The sequence below is a fragment of the Balaenoptera acutorostrata genome, chromosome 9 (genome assembly GCF_949987535.1).
Source record: "Balaenoptera acutorostrata chromosome 9, mBalAcu1.1, whole genome shotgun sequence".
Lineage (NCBI taxonomy): Eukaryota > Metazoa > Chordata > Mammalia > Artiodactyla > Balaenopteridae > Balaenoptera > Balaenoptera acutorostrata.
Genome location: NC_080072.1, coordinates 68,600,689 through 68,622,309, shown reverse-complemented (window position 1 = coordinate 68,622,309; position 21,621 = coordinate 68,600,689). Strand labels below are relative to the sequence as shown.

General features: G+C 41.9%; 2 protein-coding genes across 8 annotated transcripts in view; one reads left to right on the top strand and one right to left on the bottom strand.

The window, feature by feature from the left end:
* NAALAD2 (N-acetylated alpha-linked acidic dipeptidase 2) overlaps positions 1 to 20,815 on the bottom strand; it is a 135,164-nt gene extending 114,349 nt beyond the window's left edge. For 2 of the 6 annotated variants that reach the window (XM_007188914.3, XM_028168170.2), the window contains exons 1-3: positions 18,757 to 20,815; positions 14,474 to 14,617; positions 346 to 440 (exon numbers count right to left, since the gene is read on the bottom strand). The gene's annotated coding sequence lies outside the window, so the exon portion shown is untranslated. Of the gene's footprint in view, positions 1 to 345; positions 441 to 9,826; positions 9,990 to 14,473; positions 14,618 to 18,756 lie in introns of all 6 variants that reach the window. The other 4 variants (XM_057552935.1, XM_057552936.1, XM_028168172.2 and 1 more) reach the window with 4 other exon arrangements.
* LOC103014966 (tripartite motif-containing protein 77) lies at positions 391 to 8,139 on the top strand. 2 transcript variants are annotated; one of them, XM_057552939.1, is made up of 6 exons: positions 391 to 801; positions 1,500 to 1,595; positions 3,893 to 4,123; positions 5,154 to 5,176; positions 6,246 to 6,343; positions 7,646 to 8,139. In XM_057552939.1, the coding sequence occupies exons 1-6, from the start codon at positions 391 to 393 to the stop codon at positions 8,137 to 8,139; spliced, it is 1,353 nt and encodes a 450-aa protein (XP_057408922.1). The 2 variants fall into 2 exon arrangements, with proteins under 2 accessions (XP_057408922.1, XP_057408923.1); XM_057552940.1 differs by lacking the exon at positions 3,893 to 4,123.
* Positions 20,816 to 21,621: the final 806 nt, after the last annotated feature.

The window sequence follows — 21,621 nt, the reverse complement described above, 5'->3', positions numbered from 1 at the left end:
TTATTTCGTTGGCCAGAATTGGAACAAATACCCTGTGCTAACCAATCAGAGAGAGGAAAAAAGGGGAAAATTGTGATAGTTTTGGACACAGTATGACCCACTGCCTATGAATGAGCCCAGAACCTCTGATTTCTTTGTCTTTGAAAGAGAGATAATATATGTGAAAAATACTGGATTTCTACTAGGGAAATGAGAAGTAGTGCTGGAGGCCAATGTTAGAAAATAATAATGCATTTTACCAGTCTGTAGGCCTCTCTTTGTGCCTCGCCATCCTATTCAAAACATGGCCTGTCCTCCTATGGTACATATGTGTATTAGTGAGAGAAGGCTCAAAGTTCAACTCACATGCCAAGGGTAAAGAATGTCCTTTCCTTTTATCTTCTCAGAAACATGGAATCTGCTTTCACGCAGTGTTTCCCCAGTGAGTTCATCTGCTCCATCTGCAAGGACAATTTCACAGACCCTGTCACCATTAGCTGTGGGCACAGATTTTGTACTCCTTGCCTCTGTCTCTTGTGGGAAGATGCCCAGACAGCTACTTGCTGTCCTGTGTGCAAGGCAATATCTCCGAAAATGGACTTCAAAAGCACTATTCTTGCTAAGGAGCATATTCTTCCTACCAGAGAATCAGTTGTCTGCCAGTTACCTAGCTCTGCCAAGCAGATGTGTAGGATACACCAAGTGGTAAAGCTCTACTTCTGTCAAGCTGACACGAGCCTGCTGTGTTTGTTCTGCTCTCATTCCCCAGAGCATGCCGCGCATGAACACTATCCAGTAAAGCAGGTTGCAGAGCACTACAGGGTAAGTAATATCTCTGAATGCACTTTGAAGTGTGGACGACCCTGTATCTGATAGGCAATGAGGCAAATACATTGATTCTTATTATTATTTTATGTAATAAACAAATAGAATTTCTGAACACCATGTGCCAGGCACTATTCTGAAATCTAAGGATAAAGCGGTGAAGAAACTAGACAACATTCTTGCTCTCCTGAAGTTTAAATTCTGTTGGGCTGAAAGAGAGGAATGATGATGAAATTGATGAGGATTAGGGTGCTGGTATTTCAGTGTAAGTAACGTGGTGGATAAATCTCTAGTTTCAGTAACAGTCATTGGCTCCTACAACCATGATTACGATGATCCTGTTCTAATTATAGCAGATTTAGAAACACTGGCCAATATTTTCTTATAGTGCCATAGGAAAACTGAGGGCTAATATTTCACAATTAAATATAAAGCAAGATTCACTTCTGAAAATTGACCAGGTTACTACACTATCAGTGTTAGATTCCTCAGATAATTGATTACATTTTCTAAATTTAGGCATTCTATTTTTGGTTGATCTCTCAGATTTATCAGTTAGTGTTCCCAAGGAAAATCACTGACATCTCTGCTCTCTTTACTGTTTGTCCCATGTTCATCCCCTTCTATCTTCTTTTAAGTATCTGAAATGTACTACCTTTACTTTTCTAGTACTCTAATTTATAGTTATTTTGCAGGAGAACCTTCTGATGCAAATGAAGTCTATTTGGAAAAAGAAAAAAGAAAATCAGAGCAATATAAAAAAAGTGACCAACATATTCAGAGTATGGGAGGTAAGCAGTAGACCCTGGATCCACTGGAACCAGCTTGGGACAAATATCCTCATAACTTACAGTGGAAGAACTTGAATTAAATCATAATGTCCCCTGAGTGAGTGATCAGAGAGAGCTACATATAGAAAAACATGACCTTCAATGTAGGATTTCATGTTGAATGAACGCAATATGTAACTAAAAGATTTTTCCTGATTTTCTTGATAAAGCAATGTCTACCACTAACATTGTACTTCAGCAGGGACAAGAAAATGCAGTATCACAAAACAAAAGGCAATGGTCACTGGGATGGAGGTAAAAATAGAGTTCTGTAGGAGATTAATAAACTTTGAATGTTAAGAAAAGCTTCTCAAACAAGTAAAAATCATCCCAATGCTAATGTGTTAGTAGAATCTGTAAATTCATGGGTATTTATGACACAGACACCTAAGGGACAAGAAAGCTAAAAATGAGACAAATCATGGAATTGTCTAGGACCTGCAAGTAGCTCCTATTAATTAGCACATAGGGTATGAAGCAGGCAGTGAGAGTTATGGCTAGAAATGTAATTATAGCCATGGCAAGACTGTGAACGCCTACCTAAGGATTTTGGGTTGTATCATTCATTGATTCACATATATGAACTGGGAACCTGAAACTGAAGGTTTAATAAAAATAAACTACATTTTTATTTTCAAAGAACTCAATCACTTCTAAAGAAGACATATCAACAGGCTATAGTAGAGAATATGTCGTTAAACCGAAACCTGCATACAGTGCTGTGAAAATACCAAAGGCAATAATAAAATTATCTTGATCATTTAGGATGGATTTCCTAATAAACCACTCATTCATAGGAGGGCATATGATGCATTGCTCACTGTTCTAGGCCCACAAAGAGATACAGAAATGGACAAAAAGAGGAAAATCACTGACCTCAGTTGGTTATAATCTAATAAGAGAAGTCATGTAACAAATAAAAAAGAGTAACATTTATATTACCTCACATCTGTTAAGTTCTTGGGAGAAAATTAAAGCAGGGATGTGTATAAATAGTACAGGTTTGGGGAGAAAGTATGCTGGTCAGGGAAGACTCATTATGAGCATTACATCAGGGTAGAGATCTAAAGAAGCAAAGGGAGTGAACCAGCAGCTCTCTGAGAACACATCCTTCTGGAGCAGAGAAAACAGAAGGTATGGTCCAAAAGTTTGGGTTCCCCCCTCCCCCCCGCCACCAAGTTCAAATTTTGAAATTCTAACCCCCAAAGTGATGGTGTTAGGAGGTCGTGCCTTTGGGAGGTGATTAGGTCATGAAGGCAGAGTCCTTATGAATGGGATTCTTATAAAAGAAGCCCTGTGGAGGCTTGCCCCTTCTGCCATGTGAGGACACAACCAAAAGATGACTATCTAGTCAAGACATGGAAGCAACCTAAATGTCCATCGACAGATGAATGGATAAAGAAGATGTAGTATATTTATACAATGGAATACTACTCAGCCATGAAAAAGGATGAAATAATGCCATTTGCAACAACATGGATGGACCTAGAGATTACCATATTACGGGAAGTAAGTCAGAGAAAGACAAATATCATATGATATCACTTATATGTGGAATCTAAAAAAAAAAATGATACAAATGAACTTATTTACAAACCAGAAATTGACCCACAGGCATAGAAAAAAAACTTATGGTTACCAAAGGGGAAAGTGGGGGAAGGATAAATTAGGAGTTTGGGATTAACATATACACACTACTATATATAAAATAGATAAACAACAGGGACCTACTTTATAGCACAGGGAACTATATTCAATATCTTGTAATAACCTATAATGGAAAAGAATTGGGAAAAAACAGAATATAGATATATACATATATATATATATGTATGTATAACCAAATCACTTTGCTGTATACCTGAAATTAACACAGTATTGTAAATCAACTACACTTAAATTAAAAAAAATACATGCATATGGTAAAAAAATGAAAACCAATTATGTGAATGTGCTTTGTAAAGTGGAATATATTTTAATCATTATTAAGCAAAAAAAAAGAAAAAAAAAGATAGCTATCTAGGCAGTGGCTCTCACCATACACCAAATCTGCTGGCACTGATCTTGGATTTCCCACTTTACTGAACTGTGTGAAGTAAATTTCTGTTATTTATAAGTTATGCAGTCTATTGTGCTTTTGTTATAGTAGCCCAAACAAACTAAGACAAGTATTCTATACATAACACGTAGACAATAGATGATAAGAGAAGAATAAAACCATCCAGATACATGATCTAATTAATCCAATGTCACTGCAGGGTTTTGTAAATCTACGGATGGTGATGATAGGAGCTGAATACCCTAAGGTATATCAATATCTCCAGGAAGAAAAGCAAAAACATTTAGAGATGTTGGCAATTGAAGGCAAGATCGTTTTTCAGCGACTCAGGAGAAATGTAGCCAGAATGGTTCATATGGGGAAACTCCTGAGAAGAGTATATGAGGAGCTGAAGGAACTGTGCCTTAAAGCAGATGTGGACATGCTCCAGGTAAGGACTAAGGAAGGATGTTAGGGTGCTGAACACCATCCAGCTTGGAAAGCATTTATAGCCACTGAAGTTATATCCTTTTTGGCCTCCATTATTTTTCTGGTTCCAAAGTCCAGATTCTTCTTCTGCCTCTGTGATGGTGGTTTTTGCTCCTCCAGTATAATCTGGAGACGAAACATCACTTTTGCCTTATATGGAAGAAGGATAACTATGTGGAAAAGTTCAAGTAACAGATCCAGAAGAAAATCTCCCAAACCTTCTTGTTATATTCCTCTACTATACAGTTAGCCTTCCATATCCCTATAGGTTTCACATCCGGGGATTCAGCCAACTGCCGATGGAAAATTTTTTTTTTTTTAACCCAGAAATTTCCAAAAAGCAAAACTTGAATTTGTCGATGCTGACAACTATTTACATAGCATTTACATTATATTAGGTATTATAAGTAATCTAGAGGTGATTAAAGAATACAGGAAAATGTGCATACATTATATGGAAATACTGTGCCATTTTATATAAGAGATTTGAGCATCCATGGATTTTGGTATACAAGGGGTCCTGGAATGAATTCCCCTCATATACTCAGGGATGACTATATTTACAGTTTCCGACCAGCTGCAAGAGAGCAGCTTGGGAGCAGATAATTTAACTTTGTATGTGTACTCGGTAATATGTGTGAATATGGGAGGTATGCCTTCTTTCTGTTGTGAAGTTCTAGCTTTCACACCCTTATAAGAACTTTGGGGAACGCTGTGAATCCTGCTGTAGATTACAACAATACACAGCCATTCGTGTACCCTAAGAACATCTTCTGACTTTCAATTTTATCAAGATTATGATTTTATCAACTGTATGTAAATGTGAGACTGGTTTCATCTTTTTAAGGATAAGGGAAATGGCAAATGATTTTCCCCAAGGAAGAAAACTGGAGATAGTGAATTTCCCGGTATAATCTCATATCCTCAAACTAGACTAAACAAACAGGAGAGCTTGTGCTGAAAGCTAAGCCTTCCTTTCTTTCTCTTTACAGGGTGTGGGAGACACAATGAAAAGGTAAGTTTGCCCCTCTATTCAAATCATGGTAATTGTGATAGTGATCAGGTTATTTCTGTTGAGATGGACCCTCCCTTTTTAATGAGAAGTTTCTTTCTGTCTGCGTTTATTCCTTCCTTCTCTAAAAGTCTGCCAGGTTTTATATAGTCTACCCTTAGGTGAAAGTAGGGTTGAGGGGAGTGTAGTTTCAGTTGCAAGCCTTCCTGTAGAAGTTGCAAAGAGACAACTATTTTTCTTGCCCCTAATTTCCAAATTCTAATTATTGATATTTGAGGATTATTCCTGGTCGTCTATGGGAAAGGCAGATAAGCTCAGAGAGGCAGCAGGTAGCCGGATGCTGAGACGAGGAGTGAGGTAGAATCATCAAGAAAGAACATAAAGGGGCTTCCCTGGTGGCGCAGTGGTTGAGAATCTGCCTGCCAATGCAGGGGACACGGGTTCGAGCCCTGGTCTGGGAAGATCCCACATGCCGCAGAGCAACTAGGCCCGTGAGCCACAACTACTGAGCCTGCGCGTCTGGAACCTGTGCTCCACAGCAAGAGAGGCCGCGATAGTGAGAGGCCCGCGCACCGCGATGAAGAGTGGCCCCCGCTTGCCGCAACTAGAGAAAGCCCTCGCACAGAAACAAAGACCCAACACAGCCAAAAATAAATAAATAAATTAAAAGAAAATGAAAAAAAATAAATAAATAAAATAAAAATAAAAATTAAAAAAAAGAAAGAACATAGTGCTGATGTTCCATATGTATCAGATGGCAAGTTCCAACTATTTGCCACCTATTAGATTTCAGGAATTAAATGAGAATTGCTGTGTGGATCCCCTAGGGAAGCTAGAAGGGAGGAAACAGACACAATTATGATGGAGGTGACATATTCTACTAAGATCGATATGCTAAGAGCAGGGAAACAGATTGTAAAATATAATAGCAACTGTTGTGTTCCTCCATCTGAGGAGTTAAATTCACACCCTTCAAACCTAATTATGAGGATTCTGATGAAGCACCATCAATGGATTGCTAATGATACCTTTGGGCCTATTAGTAAGTGGGTCTTTTTTTTTTTTTTTACAGGAGTCACTTAATGCAGCTGTACATTCCTCAGCCTATGGACCCACAGCTCAGTACATGGGCCATCACTGGGATGTTGGAAAGGCTTAACAGCTTCCGAGGTAAGAGGCAGCTCTCTGTGTGAAGGCAGTAATATTTCCTTCACGACTAGAGACATGCTGATGATCTCTCTTCATTGCTCTGTCTGTTCTTTGCAGAGAACAGGGAAGCAGGCCCTGCTTTATAACTAACTTTATAATTTATTGTTAATTATCAGTCAGAGAAAGCTAACTGAAGCCTGTCAAAAACAATCAATCGAATATGACAGTTTCTTATATAGTTACTTGTGGTGAGTTAAAATTAAAAAAAAAAAGAACACACTGCCTTATAAAACTGCATATCCATTCAGTGTATTTCATCTTGTAGTTAACTGTGGTTATATGTGGATATTCAGATTCTTAGAATCACCTGAATGTTGTTATTTAAATGTTTATCTGAATATTGAATGTAATAATTACATTTGAAAGATTACAAGACTTTTAAAAAGCTCAGAAGTATTTTTATATACAACAAGTACAACCACAAAACAAATTGAACCCATGATTTGTTGCATAGAGGGCCCCTTAAGACAAATGCAACTGAAGGGTGAGCCTGGCAGACAAAGGAGAAGCAGGCCTGAGATGGGATGAGTTGGATTCTGATTCAGCGATGGCTCCATTAGAAATCCTAAGAGAGAAATCACTTCCAAAAAAAGGCACAAATGGGTTTTTGGTGTATTTTATTTTTGCTTGCTTAAATGTTAAGCAATGTGATCACTATTTAGGACTAAAAATAACAACAATATCATATTTAAAATATAATGTATAATGTATTTATTACTATTATATTTTATTTTGTAAGAGTGGATTAATGAGAGGACTTAAGTGGATTAAGGGCCATTTTGCTATTTTCTTGACATCTATGAATGAACTCCCCAGTTTTTAAGGAGTTAGTGAAAATAAGCCAGAGCCTGATATCCTACATCTTTATGTATTCTCAAAATTTTCCTTCATCTAGTTGTACGATTAGAGATTTTCTGGCTCTTTAGATAGACAGGAAGCCCTTCCTGTTCTTTCTCTGGATTTCCAGTGACACACTCTGTCTAGTCACCTTTGGTAAAGGGGTGTTCTGGAGCTAGCTGGTACTGACATGCTCATGGGAGCGAATTGTTACAAGTTCCAGAATTTTAGGAGCAATTACTAAATGGCTGGCACCTTGAAAATGGTCACGGTGGGCTGGAATATTCCCAGCAAATAAGACAAACCAGCTTTGCTTTGTTCCAGAGATTTGGTTGCTAAACCTCTGCCACAACACCGCCACACTTGTCCGTCCCCCAGAACTTTAAAACTCTGTTCTTTGACTTTGCTGTTTTCTTTTGACTAAAGTGTATGTTACGTTGGATCATAAAATAAGAAATTGTCATGTGGCTCTGACTGAAGACCTGAGACGTTTGCAGTGCAGTCCTGACCATCAAGACGTGCCCCGTAATCCAGCAAGTTCAGAGAATACTCCTTCGTGGGGCGCTCAGACCTTCACCACTGGCAAACATTACTGGGAGGTGAATGTGGGAAACTCTCGTAACTGGATTATAGGACTTTGCAAGGAATCCTGGACAAGTAGGAATGATATGCTACTTAACTCTGAGGATATTTTTCTACTTCTGTGTGTCAGCGCGGAGGACCATTTCAGTCTCTTTTCCACCTTCCCACTCTTACCCCACTATGTTCAAAGACCCCAGGGCTGGATAGGGGTGTTTCTGGATTATGAATGTGGTATAATAAGCTTTATTAATGTTGCCAGAAGTTCCCTCATTTGTAATTTCCTCTCACGCTCTTTCTCTTTCCCTCTCAGACCTTTCATTTGGTGTGGACCCAAATGATCAGGAACAGGTCACCAACCTGACCAAGGTCTCGGGAGTTCTAGTAGCTGAGGGGCTCCTATCCTGGTGACTTCTAGAATGGGGAAAATCAATTATACTTCACTGTGTTTAACTTCATTTTACCTTCAGGAGACATAATGGCTGCATTATTTTTTAAAGTGGTGATAATGTTAACGATGTACATTTGTCTTTTCTATTTTATTTAAATAAAAGTAATCTCTTTTATTTTATTGGGTAGGATACATGTACTTTTCATTTGCCATCTGAAGTTGCTAGAGATTAAAGAATACACGGGTGTGGAAACGCAGCCAAATGCATGAACAAAAAGCACAGAGGATTCTCCGTCCAGAGAGTCCTTGTCGGAACTCAAGGGCAGCGCAGAATTCTCTTCTCCCTCCACTCATCTGGCTAAATCCAATTCCTCTTTTAATCCTCAGTTTACCAAACTAGATTAGGTCAATTATAATATGACCTCAAGAACAGCTTATTCTTTCCCTTTGTAAAACTCACAATAGATTTTGGGTCTTCTTTTCTAGTTTGCAGACTACAAGAAGCGAAGGCCAATGTTAGTCCTCTTCCCAGCCACATTCCAGGGATGAAACACCAGGTTAAGGATATGAGAGACATCAAAAATATATTGGAACAAATGAATGAATGTGTAGGAAAATTATTAAAAGCAAAGGCTATGTAACCAAAAAAAGTTACTATAATGTAGACATAATTAGCAGCTCAAGAAGCGATGAGAAATATTAAATAAAGATGTGAATTAAGTTATTGTTCAGGTACATGGCTCAGAAATTCATTTTAACTGGCAAAATATAGACTGTGTATGATCTGATTCCTCAATGTTGCTATTAGTAGCTCTCAATGATGAACAGAGAGTTTTAGGAATATACACATATTTTATCAGAGTGGTAGTAGTATAGATAATAAGACCTAGATGCTGGGATACTGCAGTACTTTTAAGGAAGATATGTAGAGTGAAAATACCTAGAATATACATTTTCAAGGATGGACAATAAACTTAATTTCTTACATGCACAAAACATCCAAGCTGTCAACAGTCAAAATTCATTTCAAAGAGTGTTACTGACTTAGATCTTAAAACTTTGTAAAGTAATCAGACATTGAAATCAATCTCTTTGGGGATGTGTTGTCCAACATAATGACTCTAGTTAACACTGATGTATGGTAGATAGGAAAGCTGTTAAAAGAGTAGATTCTAGGAGAGCTTATCATAAGGAAAAATTTTTTTTGCTTTTTTCTTCTATTTTAGAAGAATCAATCTTTCTCTCCCCACTCCCCTTTCTCCTTCCATCTCTCCATCTTTTGCTCTCTCTCTTTAAAGAGAAGTTGCTTAGGGAATAATTTGGGGAGTATATGTATTTCTATGAAGTTGTAGTGGAAAAGAAATTATAACTAGATTTTCAGATATTTGCTTAGGGATTATTTAAAGCAATCTAATAATGCCCTCATCTTTGGAAGGGGTCCAAGAATTGTTGCATACTGAAAAGTTTTGTATTGACTCTGGCACTGGCCAAAATGGAATACATTCTCCATAGTCTGTCTCACCTACAGATTACAACTGAAAACTCTGAACTGACCATAAAAAGTAACCATGTGAGGAATGTGAAAAATTAAAACTAGAAAGTGAAATGAGGAGAGAAATTAAGACTTGAATAATTACCCACAGTGGAGGTGAGTTGGTGGAATTATTTTTCCTCTGCTCCTTCCTGGCACTGACTGAATTGAAGGAAGACTCAGTTCTCTGATCTGCACAGCATAAGCATGCAGCAAAAGCTCAGACACAAACACCTGATTTCTAGCCAGAGGACCAGGAAAAGAGGTTCCTGCAAACAGAAAGGTGTGGGAGGAAATCATTTTTTTTCTTTTTATCTTTTCTTTTTCTCTTCCAGTGCTGCCCCAAGATCAGCCACTGTCAAAAAGGTGCAGTGAGTGGCAACAGTAAAATGGCAGACGGGGAAGCCTTGTCCCAAGAGAGAGCCCTTTTTTCCTTTTTCCAGAGGGGCCAGAAAGAGGCCCCTATTGTCCAAAGTGGGGTGTGTGTGTGAAATCTTCTTAAGTGTTTTCTATTGTTGCTTTGACTTGAGGACCACCACAGTCCTAGGCCAGAAGGTGGTGTTAACTCTGGAAGAATCTCCAGTTTTCAAGGCTTGCTTATAAATGGTGTAAGGAGAAAGCAGAGAAGTCTTTAATCTGGGCTGGATTTTCCCCACCACTGGGACAATACCAACCCCCCTGCCCCCCCAAGTATTCTAAAAGATATGCCCTGTACTGTGAGGGTTTTTCACTCTGGATAGTGGGAACTATTCCCAGCCCTGTGTGACCTGAGGTATTGCTCCATCTACCCCTTTGGGGTGGTTCTTTCCTTGATCTTGGATATTTTCCTCACAAGCATTCACTGATCTGTACTTAGATGAAGGCTCCTGCTGTGGGAGCTCTCTGGAGCTCCCTCTGTGCAACTCTACCCTCAACTAGTACTCAATCCTGGGAACTCCAGCCACCTTGGTTTTACTGAACTTCCAACCCTGTCTCTTCAACTCAGGGAGACCACTGGGCTCTGTCTGGGTTTCCCTTCCCTGTGACAAGTCTGGAAATCTCCAGGCAGTAAAATGGGACTGTCACAAGGCTCCCCTCCTTTGGTCCCTCTCTCTAAGTTTACTCTCCTGTGATGCTTACTGTCAAACGTCTGAAAACTGTTGCCTTTATATGTCACATTTCTGGGTTGTCCTTGTTTAAGATAGAAGAGCAAATTCCATCCCTGCTACTTCATTTTTGCTCAAGACAGAAGTCTGAGAGTAATTTATTAAATTACAGATGCAATTCTGTTAATGGATATCCAGCTATTCATTTTACTTACTTCTATCTTCAGGGGGCCTTAGTAGTGTGTATCTTCCAATGAATTTACCCGTTTCATCTAGACTGTCAAGTTTATCAACATTGGCCTTTGCTAGATATTTGTTTTGCTGAATAAATTACGTACGCCAGGTTTTGATGATGTTGCGGTGGAGGCTTCCATTTGAGTTTCTGGAAACTAGATTCTAAGGCCTGGTTGCACTGTAAGCTGTGGGTCCCAGCAAAGGGTGATGTGGGATGAGTGTTCCCCCTCTATCCCATCGTCATGGCAGGAAGTACCCACTGGAAAGAGAAGCTCTTCTGAGTGGTTACTAAGCACTGATCTGACTTAGAAGAGAAGGAATCCCATGACCTTTGAGGCAGATGAGTCAGTGGTGGGTCAAGAAGGAAGAGGCGTGAGAATTCCAGGATCATGGTCACTACGGTCCATCAGGACCCTGCCTTGCTAGGTGACTCCCAGGTTTAGATATTCCCATTCAGGGGCTAAGGACCCCTGGCACTGGATCCCTCAACCCTCGTGGGTCCAGTGTTTTAGAAGCCTGCAGTCAGGATTGCTTCAGGATTGCTAAGCACCACCCAGTGCTTTGGATAAGAGCTTTCCTTTGGGTTTTTTTGGGCAGTGCTGCTAGGCATGTGGGATCGTAGTTCCCTGACCAGGGATTGAACCCACGCCCCCTACGGTGGAAGTGTGGATTCTTAACCACTGGACTGCTGGGAAAGTCCAAGAGCTTTCCTAATTCCTTTGAGCACTTCTTAGCCCTGGTAACACCTAAGCACTGCCCTATGCAGGAAGGAACTTAAAAGTCTCCCAACATCATGTATTGAAGAACCTATCGTTTCCTCACTGTGTGTTCTTCGTCTTGTCAGAGATTAGTTGAATGTATATGCACAGGTTAATTTCCTGGCTCTCAATCCTGTTCTATTGGTCTATGTATTTTTTTATGCCAGTACCATATCACTTTGATTACTGTAGCTTTGGAATATAGTTTGAAATCAGGACATATGACGTTCTTTAATGAGACTATACTTAGATTTACTTAGCCATTTCACCAGTAATGGAATTGAGATTGGCCAGAGTTTCTTTTTTATTATTATTTTGGTGATTATATATTACGTTGTTATGACCAATTTGTACCTGCCACATATAGCACTTGTTCTTGTCTAGATTATTCAATCAGGATTCTAAATATGTTCAACTTGAATTTCACTAGAGGTTGATTTCCAAGAGAACTGTACCAATTTTTACTCCCATAACATGAGATATTTTGGGTTTCTCTTGTCATCACCAGAGCTTAATATTTTTTAAAAAATATTATTTTAACATTATTAAAATAAAATATTAATATTTTAAATGTTATTTTAAAAAATATCTGAAGGTAGTGATTGTGATTTTAATTTTTATTTCTCTGATATCCAATGAGTTTGAGCATCTTTTTATGTATATCTGTCTTTCTTTCCTGTGAACTTATTGCTTTGTCCTTCTGTGCTTGGGGTAGTGGACTTATACTGGTCTTATAGATTTTCAGGTCTCTTGATATATTCTGGTCACTTATCCTTTGCTAGTTTTATGGATTACAGTGTTTTTCCCAGCATTTCTCTTCCATTAAGATGACTTTTGATAACAGAAATGCTTAATGTTTGTAGTTAATTGATCATTTTTCTTATTCAATTTATGGTTTTTGTTTCTTTATTAGGAAATCCCTGTGTAAAAAAGGGTCAAAAAGATTTTCTTTTAATATTCACTCCTTTTAAACTGATGAATTTGTCTTTCCCATTGAACTCAATCCACATGAAATTGACTTTCGTGGATGGCATTAGGTAAATACCACAGCAGATTTATTGAGAAGTCTATTTTACACCCACATGCAATGCGTGCCTGTTCAGGCATAAATCAGACATTCATACATCAGGTGAGTTTGAAGCTTTCTCTTTGGTTCCTGTGGTCATTTTCTCCATCTTTGTGCCAATGGGCCATGGCTTAATTTTTACAGCGTCCTGATATCATAACATCTGCTACTGACATCTCAGAATATATACTTGACATTTTGACCCAGGAAAGGACACTGCTCTAATATTGCTGATATCCATGTCTAGTGTAAAATTTATATGTATACTGTAATCACTTAGAATCCTCTCATTTTAGGACTGTATTCCCAGAAATTTAAATAATCCAATAAAGCATATATGATTACAAAGTCTTTTCTGACTAATCTTCTAGAAAGTAAATTGAACTCACTAATGTTTTACCTACTTACATCTAGAGTATTTTTTGGCTATTGTTCGTTTCCTGTATTTTCTAAACTAAAGAAAGGAAGTTTTCTTCTTTTTATAGTAAGCAAATGACTCAAAAAATATAACTGTGTATATCTTCCATGAAAATAATCTATTTTCCAAAATGTTTCACTAATTTTCTGAATCCCCAACATTCCATTTAAAATCTTAAGCTCTCTCATTAAACTTTTTTCATTAAGAAGTACATAAACAACCCTTTTGGACCATTTAGTGTATAATACTGTGTAGGGAAGACTAGCCCCCTTGGCTGATGGGAGTTCCTCTGGGACTAACAGGAGGGACGTGGGAAGCCTGGACTCTTCTTTCAGGAGTATGTGTGTGCCTGCTGGCTCCCCCGGCAGGGCAGAAATGGCAGATTGAACACTGCCCCAGCATGTGCCCAGCCTGAGCCCAGTGAACACTCCAGCCCCATGAAGCATACTTCACATCGCAGCTCTGCACTGGACCAAGGGCTGCCAGGGCCCGGGGAAGAGCTGGCTGCAGAATGCAGAGGCTTCTTGGACTGGGGAGGCATCTGAGCGGGGTGGGAGAGGCACTGCTGTAGTTTACCCAGCAGCACATCAGGAGCAGTCCCGATCTCTGACAGAGGCCAGACTGCCATAGCCCACTTCTGCGATACATGCGGAAAGCTCGCGTGAGCCCGACGGCTGCACAGCAGGGCGAGGGGTGGCAGAGGCTGGGGACAGTGATCGACTGTCAGGGACAAGAAGACTCAGACCAGAAGGTGTCTCTGAGCAGAGCCGGGTCAGCCTGGCGCTTGCACACGTGGCGCATCAGTCTAATGAATTATAATCTCAAAGAACTGAGTGACAAAAATTTGGTTTTCCTATGGCTCTTTCCTTTCCTGGCTTTACTCCGGGACCAGAGAAAGTCCCCAGTCTCTGAACTGCACAGCAGGAGCTCACAGGAAAACTCCAAGAGACCCTCTCTTTCCCGTCAGAGGATCAGCAAAGAGGCCCCTGAAAACAGAAAAGTGTGGAGGTGGGGAGTCTCATTTTTTTCTTGTTTTCTCTCCCACCCCTGACCCAAGACCAGGCTCAGTCATGAAGCTGCGCTGTGTAGCAACAGCAAAATGGCAGCAAAATGCCCAGTGGCATGGGCACCAATGGCCCTGGGAGAGCCCTTCCTTCAGGCCAGAGTAATTGGGAGAAGGGGTGTCTGTTACCTGAAGAGTGTGGGTGGAACCTCCTTTAATTTCTCTGTTGTCTTGCCTCTTTGTGCCAGAGAAGTCATGGTTGCACAGCCTGGGAGTGTGGAAGTGGGGTTAACTCTGGAAGAAATCTTGACTTTCAAAGCTTGCTTTTAAACTCTGTTAGTGGGAAGAGAGAAGTCTTTAATCATCTGGGCTTGATTTCCCCACCAGTGGGGCAATCCCCTTCCACGTCCTCTCCCCTGTATCTCATGTAGTTCAAGGATTTCCCATTGTGGATGAGGAAACAGCAACTACTCCCAGCCCTGTGTGAGATGCAGGCATTGTTCTACTGGTTCTCTTTGGGGTTCTCTTTTCTTGACCTGGAATACTTCCTCACAAACATTAATTGACCGGCATTCAGCTGTAGACTCCACCTTTGGGGCCCTCTAGAGATGTCTGTCTCTGTCTGTCTCTGTCTCTCTGTGCAGCTTTACCCTCAACCAGGCTTCAGTCCTGGGAACTCCAACCACCTTGACTCCCTGAACTCACATCTACACTCAGGGTCCCCCCACCCTGTGTTGTGGCCTAGAAATCTTCAGGCAGTAAGGTGGGTCAATCACTGGGTTTCCCTCATTTGTTTCCTCTTTCTCAGGGTTCACTGTCCTGTGCTGCCTATATAACACATTGAAATCATCTCATCATACCACATATAGTCAGAATTTTAAGTACAAAATAACATTCCTACAAATTATTACAATAAAATATTATTCCAAAAATAACATTCCTACAAATCTGATTGTATGTCTTTTCTGAATAATTTTCAAGAAAGTAAATTAAATTCATTAGTTTTATACCTAACTACATATGGAATTTTTTTTAATATTGTCTGCTTCCTGTATTTCCCCAGACCAAAAAAAAAAAAAAGTGTAGTTTAAGTAGTCAGCAATTCAAGAAATATGACTATGTGTGTTGTCCATGACAATAACGTTATTCAAATTTATTTTTGGAATCCTCAACATTCTCTTTAAGAACTTAATCTTTGGGCTTCCCTGGTGGTGCAGAGGTTGGGAATCCGCCTGTTAACACAGGGGACACGGGTTCGAGCCCTGGTCTAGGAGGATCCCACATGCCCCAGAGCAACTAAGCCCGTGCGCCACAACTACTGAGTCTGCGCTCTAGAGACTGCGAGCCACAACTACTGAGCCCACATGCCACAACTACTGAAGCCCGTGCGCCTAGAGCCTGTGCTCCACAACGAGAAGCCACCACAATGAGAAGCCCATGCACTACAACGAAGAGTAGCCCCCGCTCACCGCAACTAGAGAAAGCCCCCGCACAGCAACGAAGACCCAACGCAGCCAAAAATAAATAAATAAAATAAATTTTTAAAAAAAGAACTTAATCTTCACCTTTATGCCTTTTTCATTAAAGTATAGTTAATCAATGCTAATGAATCAATTTGTGTCTAGTGATACTTTAGATCTGAGAAGTAAGAAATTTTCTAAGTCTTTGTTTCTCTGTAAATCAGCCTAATTCAGTGTTTCTCAAACGTTAGAAGTCATCAGAATTACCTGGAATGACTGATAAACTACAGATTTCAGGTCCCACTCACATGACTTTTGATTCAGGAGGTCTTGGGTGTAAGCCAAGAATTTGAATTTCTAACAAGGTTCAGGTGATGATGATACTGTTTGAATTGGAACCAAACTTTGAGAACCACTGGCTGAAGTAATTTTTTTATTCCATTTTATCTTCAACATTTTCTATTCTTCTGATTCATTTTATGTCTTTTTCAGTGGCTTATAACATTTCTTTTAATGACTATTCTCACTTATTAATCAGAAATATTTGGTATCATAAGTGTTTCAAAACTACGTTCCTTTCAGAAATGTAATTTGGAAGGAAACTGTATATTACGTAAACTGTAGGAAAGATTATTGAGTAGCACACCCTAATCAAAACCCTACTGCCAATAAGACAATCATCTCATCTCATTTATTAATTTATTCACTCATCAAATATTTTAGTGCCCAGACACTGGGCATTATCTGTCTTTATCTGCAGATAAAGAGATTATCTGCTGGGAATATGGCACTGAACACTTCCTTTATCTCTTGCAATTTACACTATTATGTAAGAAAAGACCAGAGTTTATATAAAGAAAGACCTATTCTGGTCCTGAGGGTCAGTGGAAATGTGCCTGTAAAACAGATTTTTTTTCTCTCCGAGGGTGAATTAGTGAGTAGGATATACTAGAACAAGAGTAGGGAGGTTTCCAACTGATATGGGGATTGTACGTAACCAAGTCTGTCCACGATGTGCAACCCTGTGTTTCTTGCCAGACTGCCATCCAGCCCTGCTCATCAGTTAAACGCCACCTCCGTCCCTCCCACGCTTACCGTGAACATGCACATTCACTGCGTCAAGCCCCATCCCGTTACAGGCAGGACATTCAAGTTGTAAAACCAACGAAGAGAGTCCTGCAAGTGAGGTGCTCAGAATCTGGAGAAGGAAGCAGACAGCAGCAGTGGTGACAAAGCACTTCAGTCTGCAGGAACGCCTGGGCCGGGGTGGGGTAGGAAGGCCTCATAAGAAAGGTGAGGCTTGAGCCTGGGTGAAGAAGGGTCACTTCACTGAGAACAGAAAGGAAATGCGAGACAAAACCCAGCCTGGTCCCCAAGGCATGAACTGTATGAAGCAGGACCTTTAATTGCTCTTTAATCAATCAATCAATCAATCGTGGCTTCAAAAATATGTATAGGTAACATCTCTTAAGAATTGAGGACTGGGGCTTCCCTGGTGGTGCAGTGGTTGAGAATCCGTCTGCCAGTGCAGGGGACACGGGTTCGAGTCCTGGTCCGGGAAGATCCCACATGCCGCGGAGCAACTAAGCCCGCGCGCCACAACTACTGAGCCTGTGCTCTAGAGCCCGCAAGCCACAACTACTGAAGCCTGCGCGCCTAGAGCCCGTGCTCTGCAACAAGAGAAGTCACCGCAATGAGAAGCCCGTGCACCACAACAAGAGAAGCCACCGCAGTGAGAAGCCCGTGCACCACAACAAGAGAAGCCACCGCAGTGAGAAGCCCGTGCACCACAACAAGAGAAGCCACCGCAGTGAGAAGCCCGTGCACCACAACAAGAGAAGCCACCGCAGTGAGAAAGCCCGTGCACCACAACAAGAGAAGCCACCGCAGTGAGAAGCCCGTGCACCACAACAAGAGAAGCCACCGCAGTGAGAAGCCCGTGCACCACAACAAGAGAAGCCACCGCAATGAGAAGCCCACGCACTGCAATGCAGAGTAGCCCCTGCTCTCTGCAACTAGAGAAAAGCCCGTGTGCAACAACGAAGACCCAACGCAGCCAAAAATAAATAAATAAATTTATATTTAAAAAAAAAAAAGAATTGAGGACTGAATGAAGTGTCTGAGAGTGTGTATTTGGTAATAAAGCTGAGTTAAAAAAAAGACCATTAAGTTGGAATCATACACACCACACATATTTTTGTAACTACATCAAGCTCACAAAACAGGTGAGCAACCACAGCGTATATTCTAGATAATGGGCCATGAGAGATGACTTTACTTTTAAAAAGATGGAACCAACAAAATTTATCTCACGGTATCTTCATATTAAATAGCAATAAAAGGAGGTTAAAGTAGAAAAAGCTTAAACGACAAGAAAGTATTATTGATTTACTTCGACTGGGAAGGAGTTCTCAGATAGGGAGTTGCTGGGTATAGTCAGGTTCCTGATTTATCCCTCATTATATGTGGCCAGTGTTTAACAAAGGGCTGACAGGAAAACTGAAGGATCAAGCTGGGCACCTCCATATGAAGGAAATTTTAGCAGTATTAAAAAACCTCACCTTTCCACTGTGATTATCAAGGAACACACAAACCCAACCCAGTATATAGGTTTCTCTATATACTGCCAACACTGGGGAAGTGGTCAAGAGACAGTCATGATTATCTTCCTTCTCACATAAAAGAAGAAATATGTCCTCAGATTCAGTGTACCATTCTTTCTTACCCAGGAACCCTTACAGAAGCCTAGAGTCCCAAGAGTCACCCACATCCGGCTCCCAGTAATGGTTGCCAGAGGTCAAGTAATCCCCACTACATCAGTGATGCTTTTTTTTTTTTTTTTTTACTTTTGAGTAAATTTCAAACTTTTAGAAGATTATTTTTGAAAAGCCAGGTAAAGATGGAAAACATTCACATTTCCAAGTACTTTCCCTTTAAAACAATAATAAATAAACATGAGTTTGCATTAGTAATAACCAAATGAGCATCAAAGTTAGTAAGGTAGACACTTACGAATATTCAAAATGTTTGGTAGGTTTCTCTAAGGTGACTTGCTCTGTGAAGGTGTGGTGGGAGGAAATGTGCTGCTTTCAGACCGTCAGGGAAGCTTTCACGTTGCCGTGTCAGTAGTAACTGGCCCACTTCTGACTCAGGCCAAGTTCTGTGCTGGTCGGTTTTCACTCTGTTCTCCACAACCGGCATGGAAACAGGAAAGTTTAACAGTTCATTTCTTTGGCACAATCCACACGCCGTCACAGTGGAGGTTTTGTCTCTTCAAGTCTTGTTTGGTGACCCCCCCCCATTCGAGTCATTATTATTCTAATCAACCAACCAAAGACACCAGTTCCCGGCTCTCTAATTTCCACTAAAGGTCTTTGACATGATTTCTGACCCAACTTGCTAGGTTCTAACATTCTCAGCATGTGTGATTTCACTAGGAACTTCAAACACTGAAAGGCATTGAAACATTTCACTGAAATTTGCTTTTCCATCACACTGTGACTGGGAACCTGCATTTTCTTTTATTTATTTATTTAATTTATTATTTATTTTTGGCTGCGTTGGGTCTTCGCTGCTGGGCGCAGGCTTCCTCTAGTTGCGGCGAGCGGGGGCTACTCTTCGCTGTGGTGCGCGGGCTTCTCACTGTGGTGGCTTCTCGTTGCAGAGCACAGGCTCTAAGTGCGAGGGCTTCAGTAGTTGTGGCACGTGGGCTCAGTAGTTGTGGCTCACGGGCTCTAGAGCTCAGGCTCAGTAGTTGTGGCACACGGGCTTAGTTGCTCTGTGGCATGTGGGATCTTCCTGGACCAGGGATCGAACCAGTGTCCCCTGCACTGGTAGGCGGATTCCCAACCACTGCACCACCAGGGAAGCCCTGGAACGTGCATTTTCAGATGCAGAAGACTGACTGATTGACAACTGTAAAACAAACAGATGCAGAAGGCACATGAGAGGCAGTGCAACACGACCAAAGCAGGATATTCCTTGTTTTTGATAAAGCAACCCTTTAGAATAGGAACTTTCTGGAGACAATGTGAAATGAATTTTGCTTGTAAAATTATCATCCATCTTCCACACGTTTGGTGAATATGTGCAATCTATCTACGATCCCCAGATGTGACGGCTCCATCAGAAAAAAATAAAAAATAAAAAACGGTACCAGTTGCCATTCCTGGGCCTTGTCCAAGGGCAGCCAGTGGAAGAGTCTATTTTATTCTCTTCTCCCCTCATTAAATAATAACAGCGGCAGAAAAGGAGAGCATTTGGATTTGAACAAATGGCATCCAATACCTAACAAGCGAAGCAACTCTTTCAAGCGTTAGATCCTAAGTGTCTGATGGTCCCAAGGATCAGGAAGGCTTATTTGTCTTAAGACGGTTGGCAGCAGGATCCCCTGTAGTCACCATCCCAACGCTTACGAGCATGCGTCATTATCCAGTCAGGAACTGGGGAGTCCTCTCGGCCGGGTTCTTCATCACCGCCTGGCGGAAGCTGTTATCCACATAGGACACCATCTGCCCCCGCGGCCCGGGCCGGGGTGTCTCTGCGCCCTCGGCCGCCGCCTCCGCCCTGCGCGCTCTGCCCGCCCGCCCCCCGCCTGTCTCGGCCCAATCAGCCAAACCTCGGCGGTGGCGGGTCGGCGGAGCGAGGGTCGCGCGGCGCCCGGCGGCCGGGAGCTCCTGCTTCCTCCGCCAACTTCGCGCCGCGCGACCGGAAGGTTCCCTCCGGACCCTGGCTCTACACGCCTTCCCGGCTGCTCTCCGGCACTGCGGCTGCGGCTCCTCCCGGCCCCAGCGGGCCGGAGTCATTTTTAGAGAGTTCGGTGAGGAGGAAGGCTGGGGGGGTGGGGGGGTGCAAGAGCCTCCCGCTCCTCCGCACGCAGGACCGCCCCCTCCTCTCCGGGGCTCGCGCCGCCGCCCGGGGTCCCCGGGAAGCACTCGGGCACCGCGGCCGCCGTCTGAGGACCGGCTCAGGTCCGGGCGCCGCGAAGTCGGGTCACCTAGGCCGCCGTTCCCGCCGCGCCGAGGCTACGTCTACTGCGCTCAGCCAAGCCCTCCAACTGCTGCTGCCTCCCCTCGCGCCGCGCCGCGCCGCCGCCGCCCCCAAGCGGCGCGCGCAGAGCGTCCAGAGCGCCGCCCCGCTGCGCCCTCGGCCCGCTGGCTCTCGGCAACTTTGTTCCCGGGCTGCGGGCGCGGGAGGGAAGGGGCCGTGGGCAGGCGGGTCCGGACTCTCGGCGGCGGGCGTCGCCCACAGCCCCCCGGAGAGTGTTTGGGAAGCGGCGACTCCCCTCCTCTTCCCCGCCTCTTTCTCCTCCTGCGTCTCTGTGCCGCCCCGCCGCTCCTCGGGGAGCACATCAGTGATGTTTTATGATGTTTCACATACATTAAAATATTTAGGTCCTTATAGCACGCGGAACCATACCGAATATTTTGTAATAACCTATAAGGGAAAAGAATATGAAAAATTATATATATATATTATATATATATGGCTGAATCACTTTGCTGTACACCTGAAACTAACAAACACTGACATTGTAAATCACCTATACTTCAATTAAAAAAAGAAAAAATAATTCTTTCACAATACAGTGGACCATACCAAAAAAATTTAGATCCTTCAAAATTCAAAGATACATCTTGATGGTCATGTCTACACGTCAAACTTCTCACATTGTCGAACAGCTAGATATTGTGAATGCTTATTTCTTTACTGAAGGAAATCGTCTCTGTGGGAAAAAAGATTATTCCAGTCAAAATCAGTTTTTAAATTCCTATAAAGGTTTCCTAACCAAGAGTCATCCACCTCTCCAACAGTTTTCCTTTTGTATATAAGAAACTCAGTTTTGTTGTGTTGTTAGTTTCTTCCAAGTACCTTGGA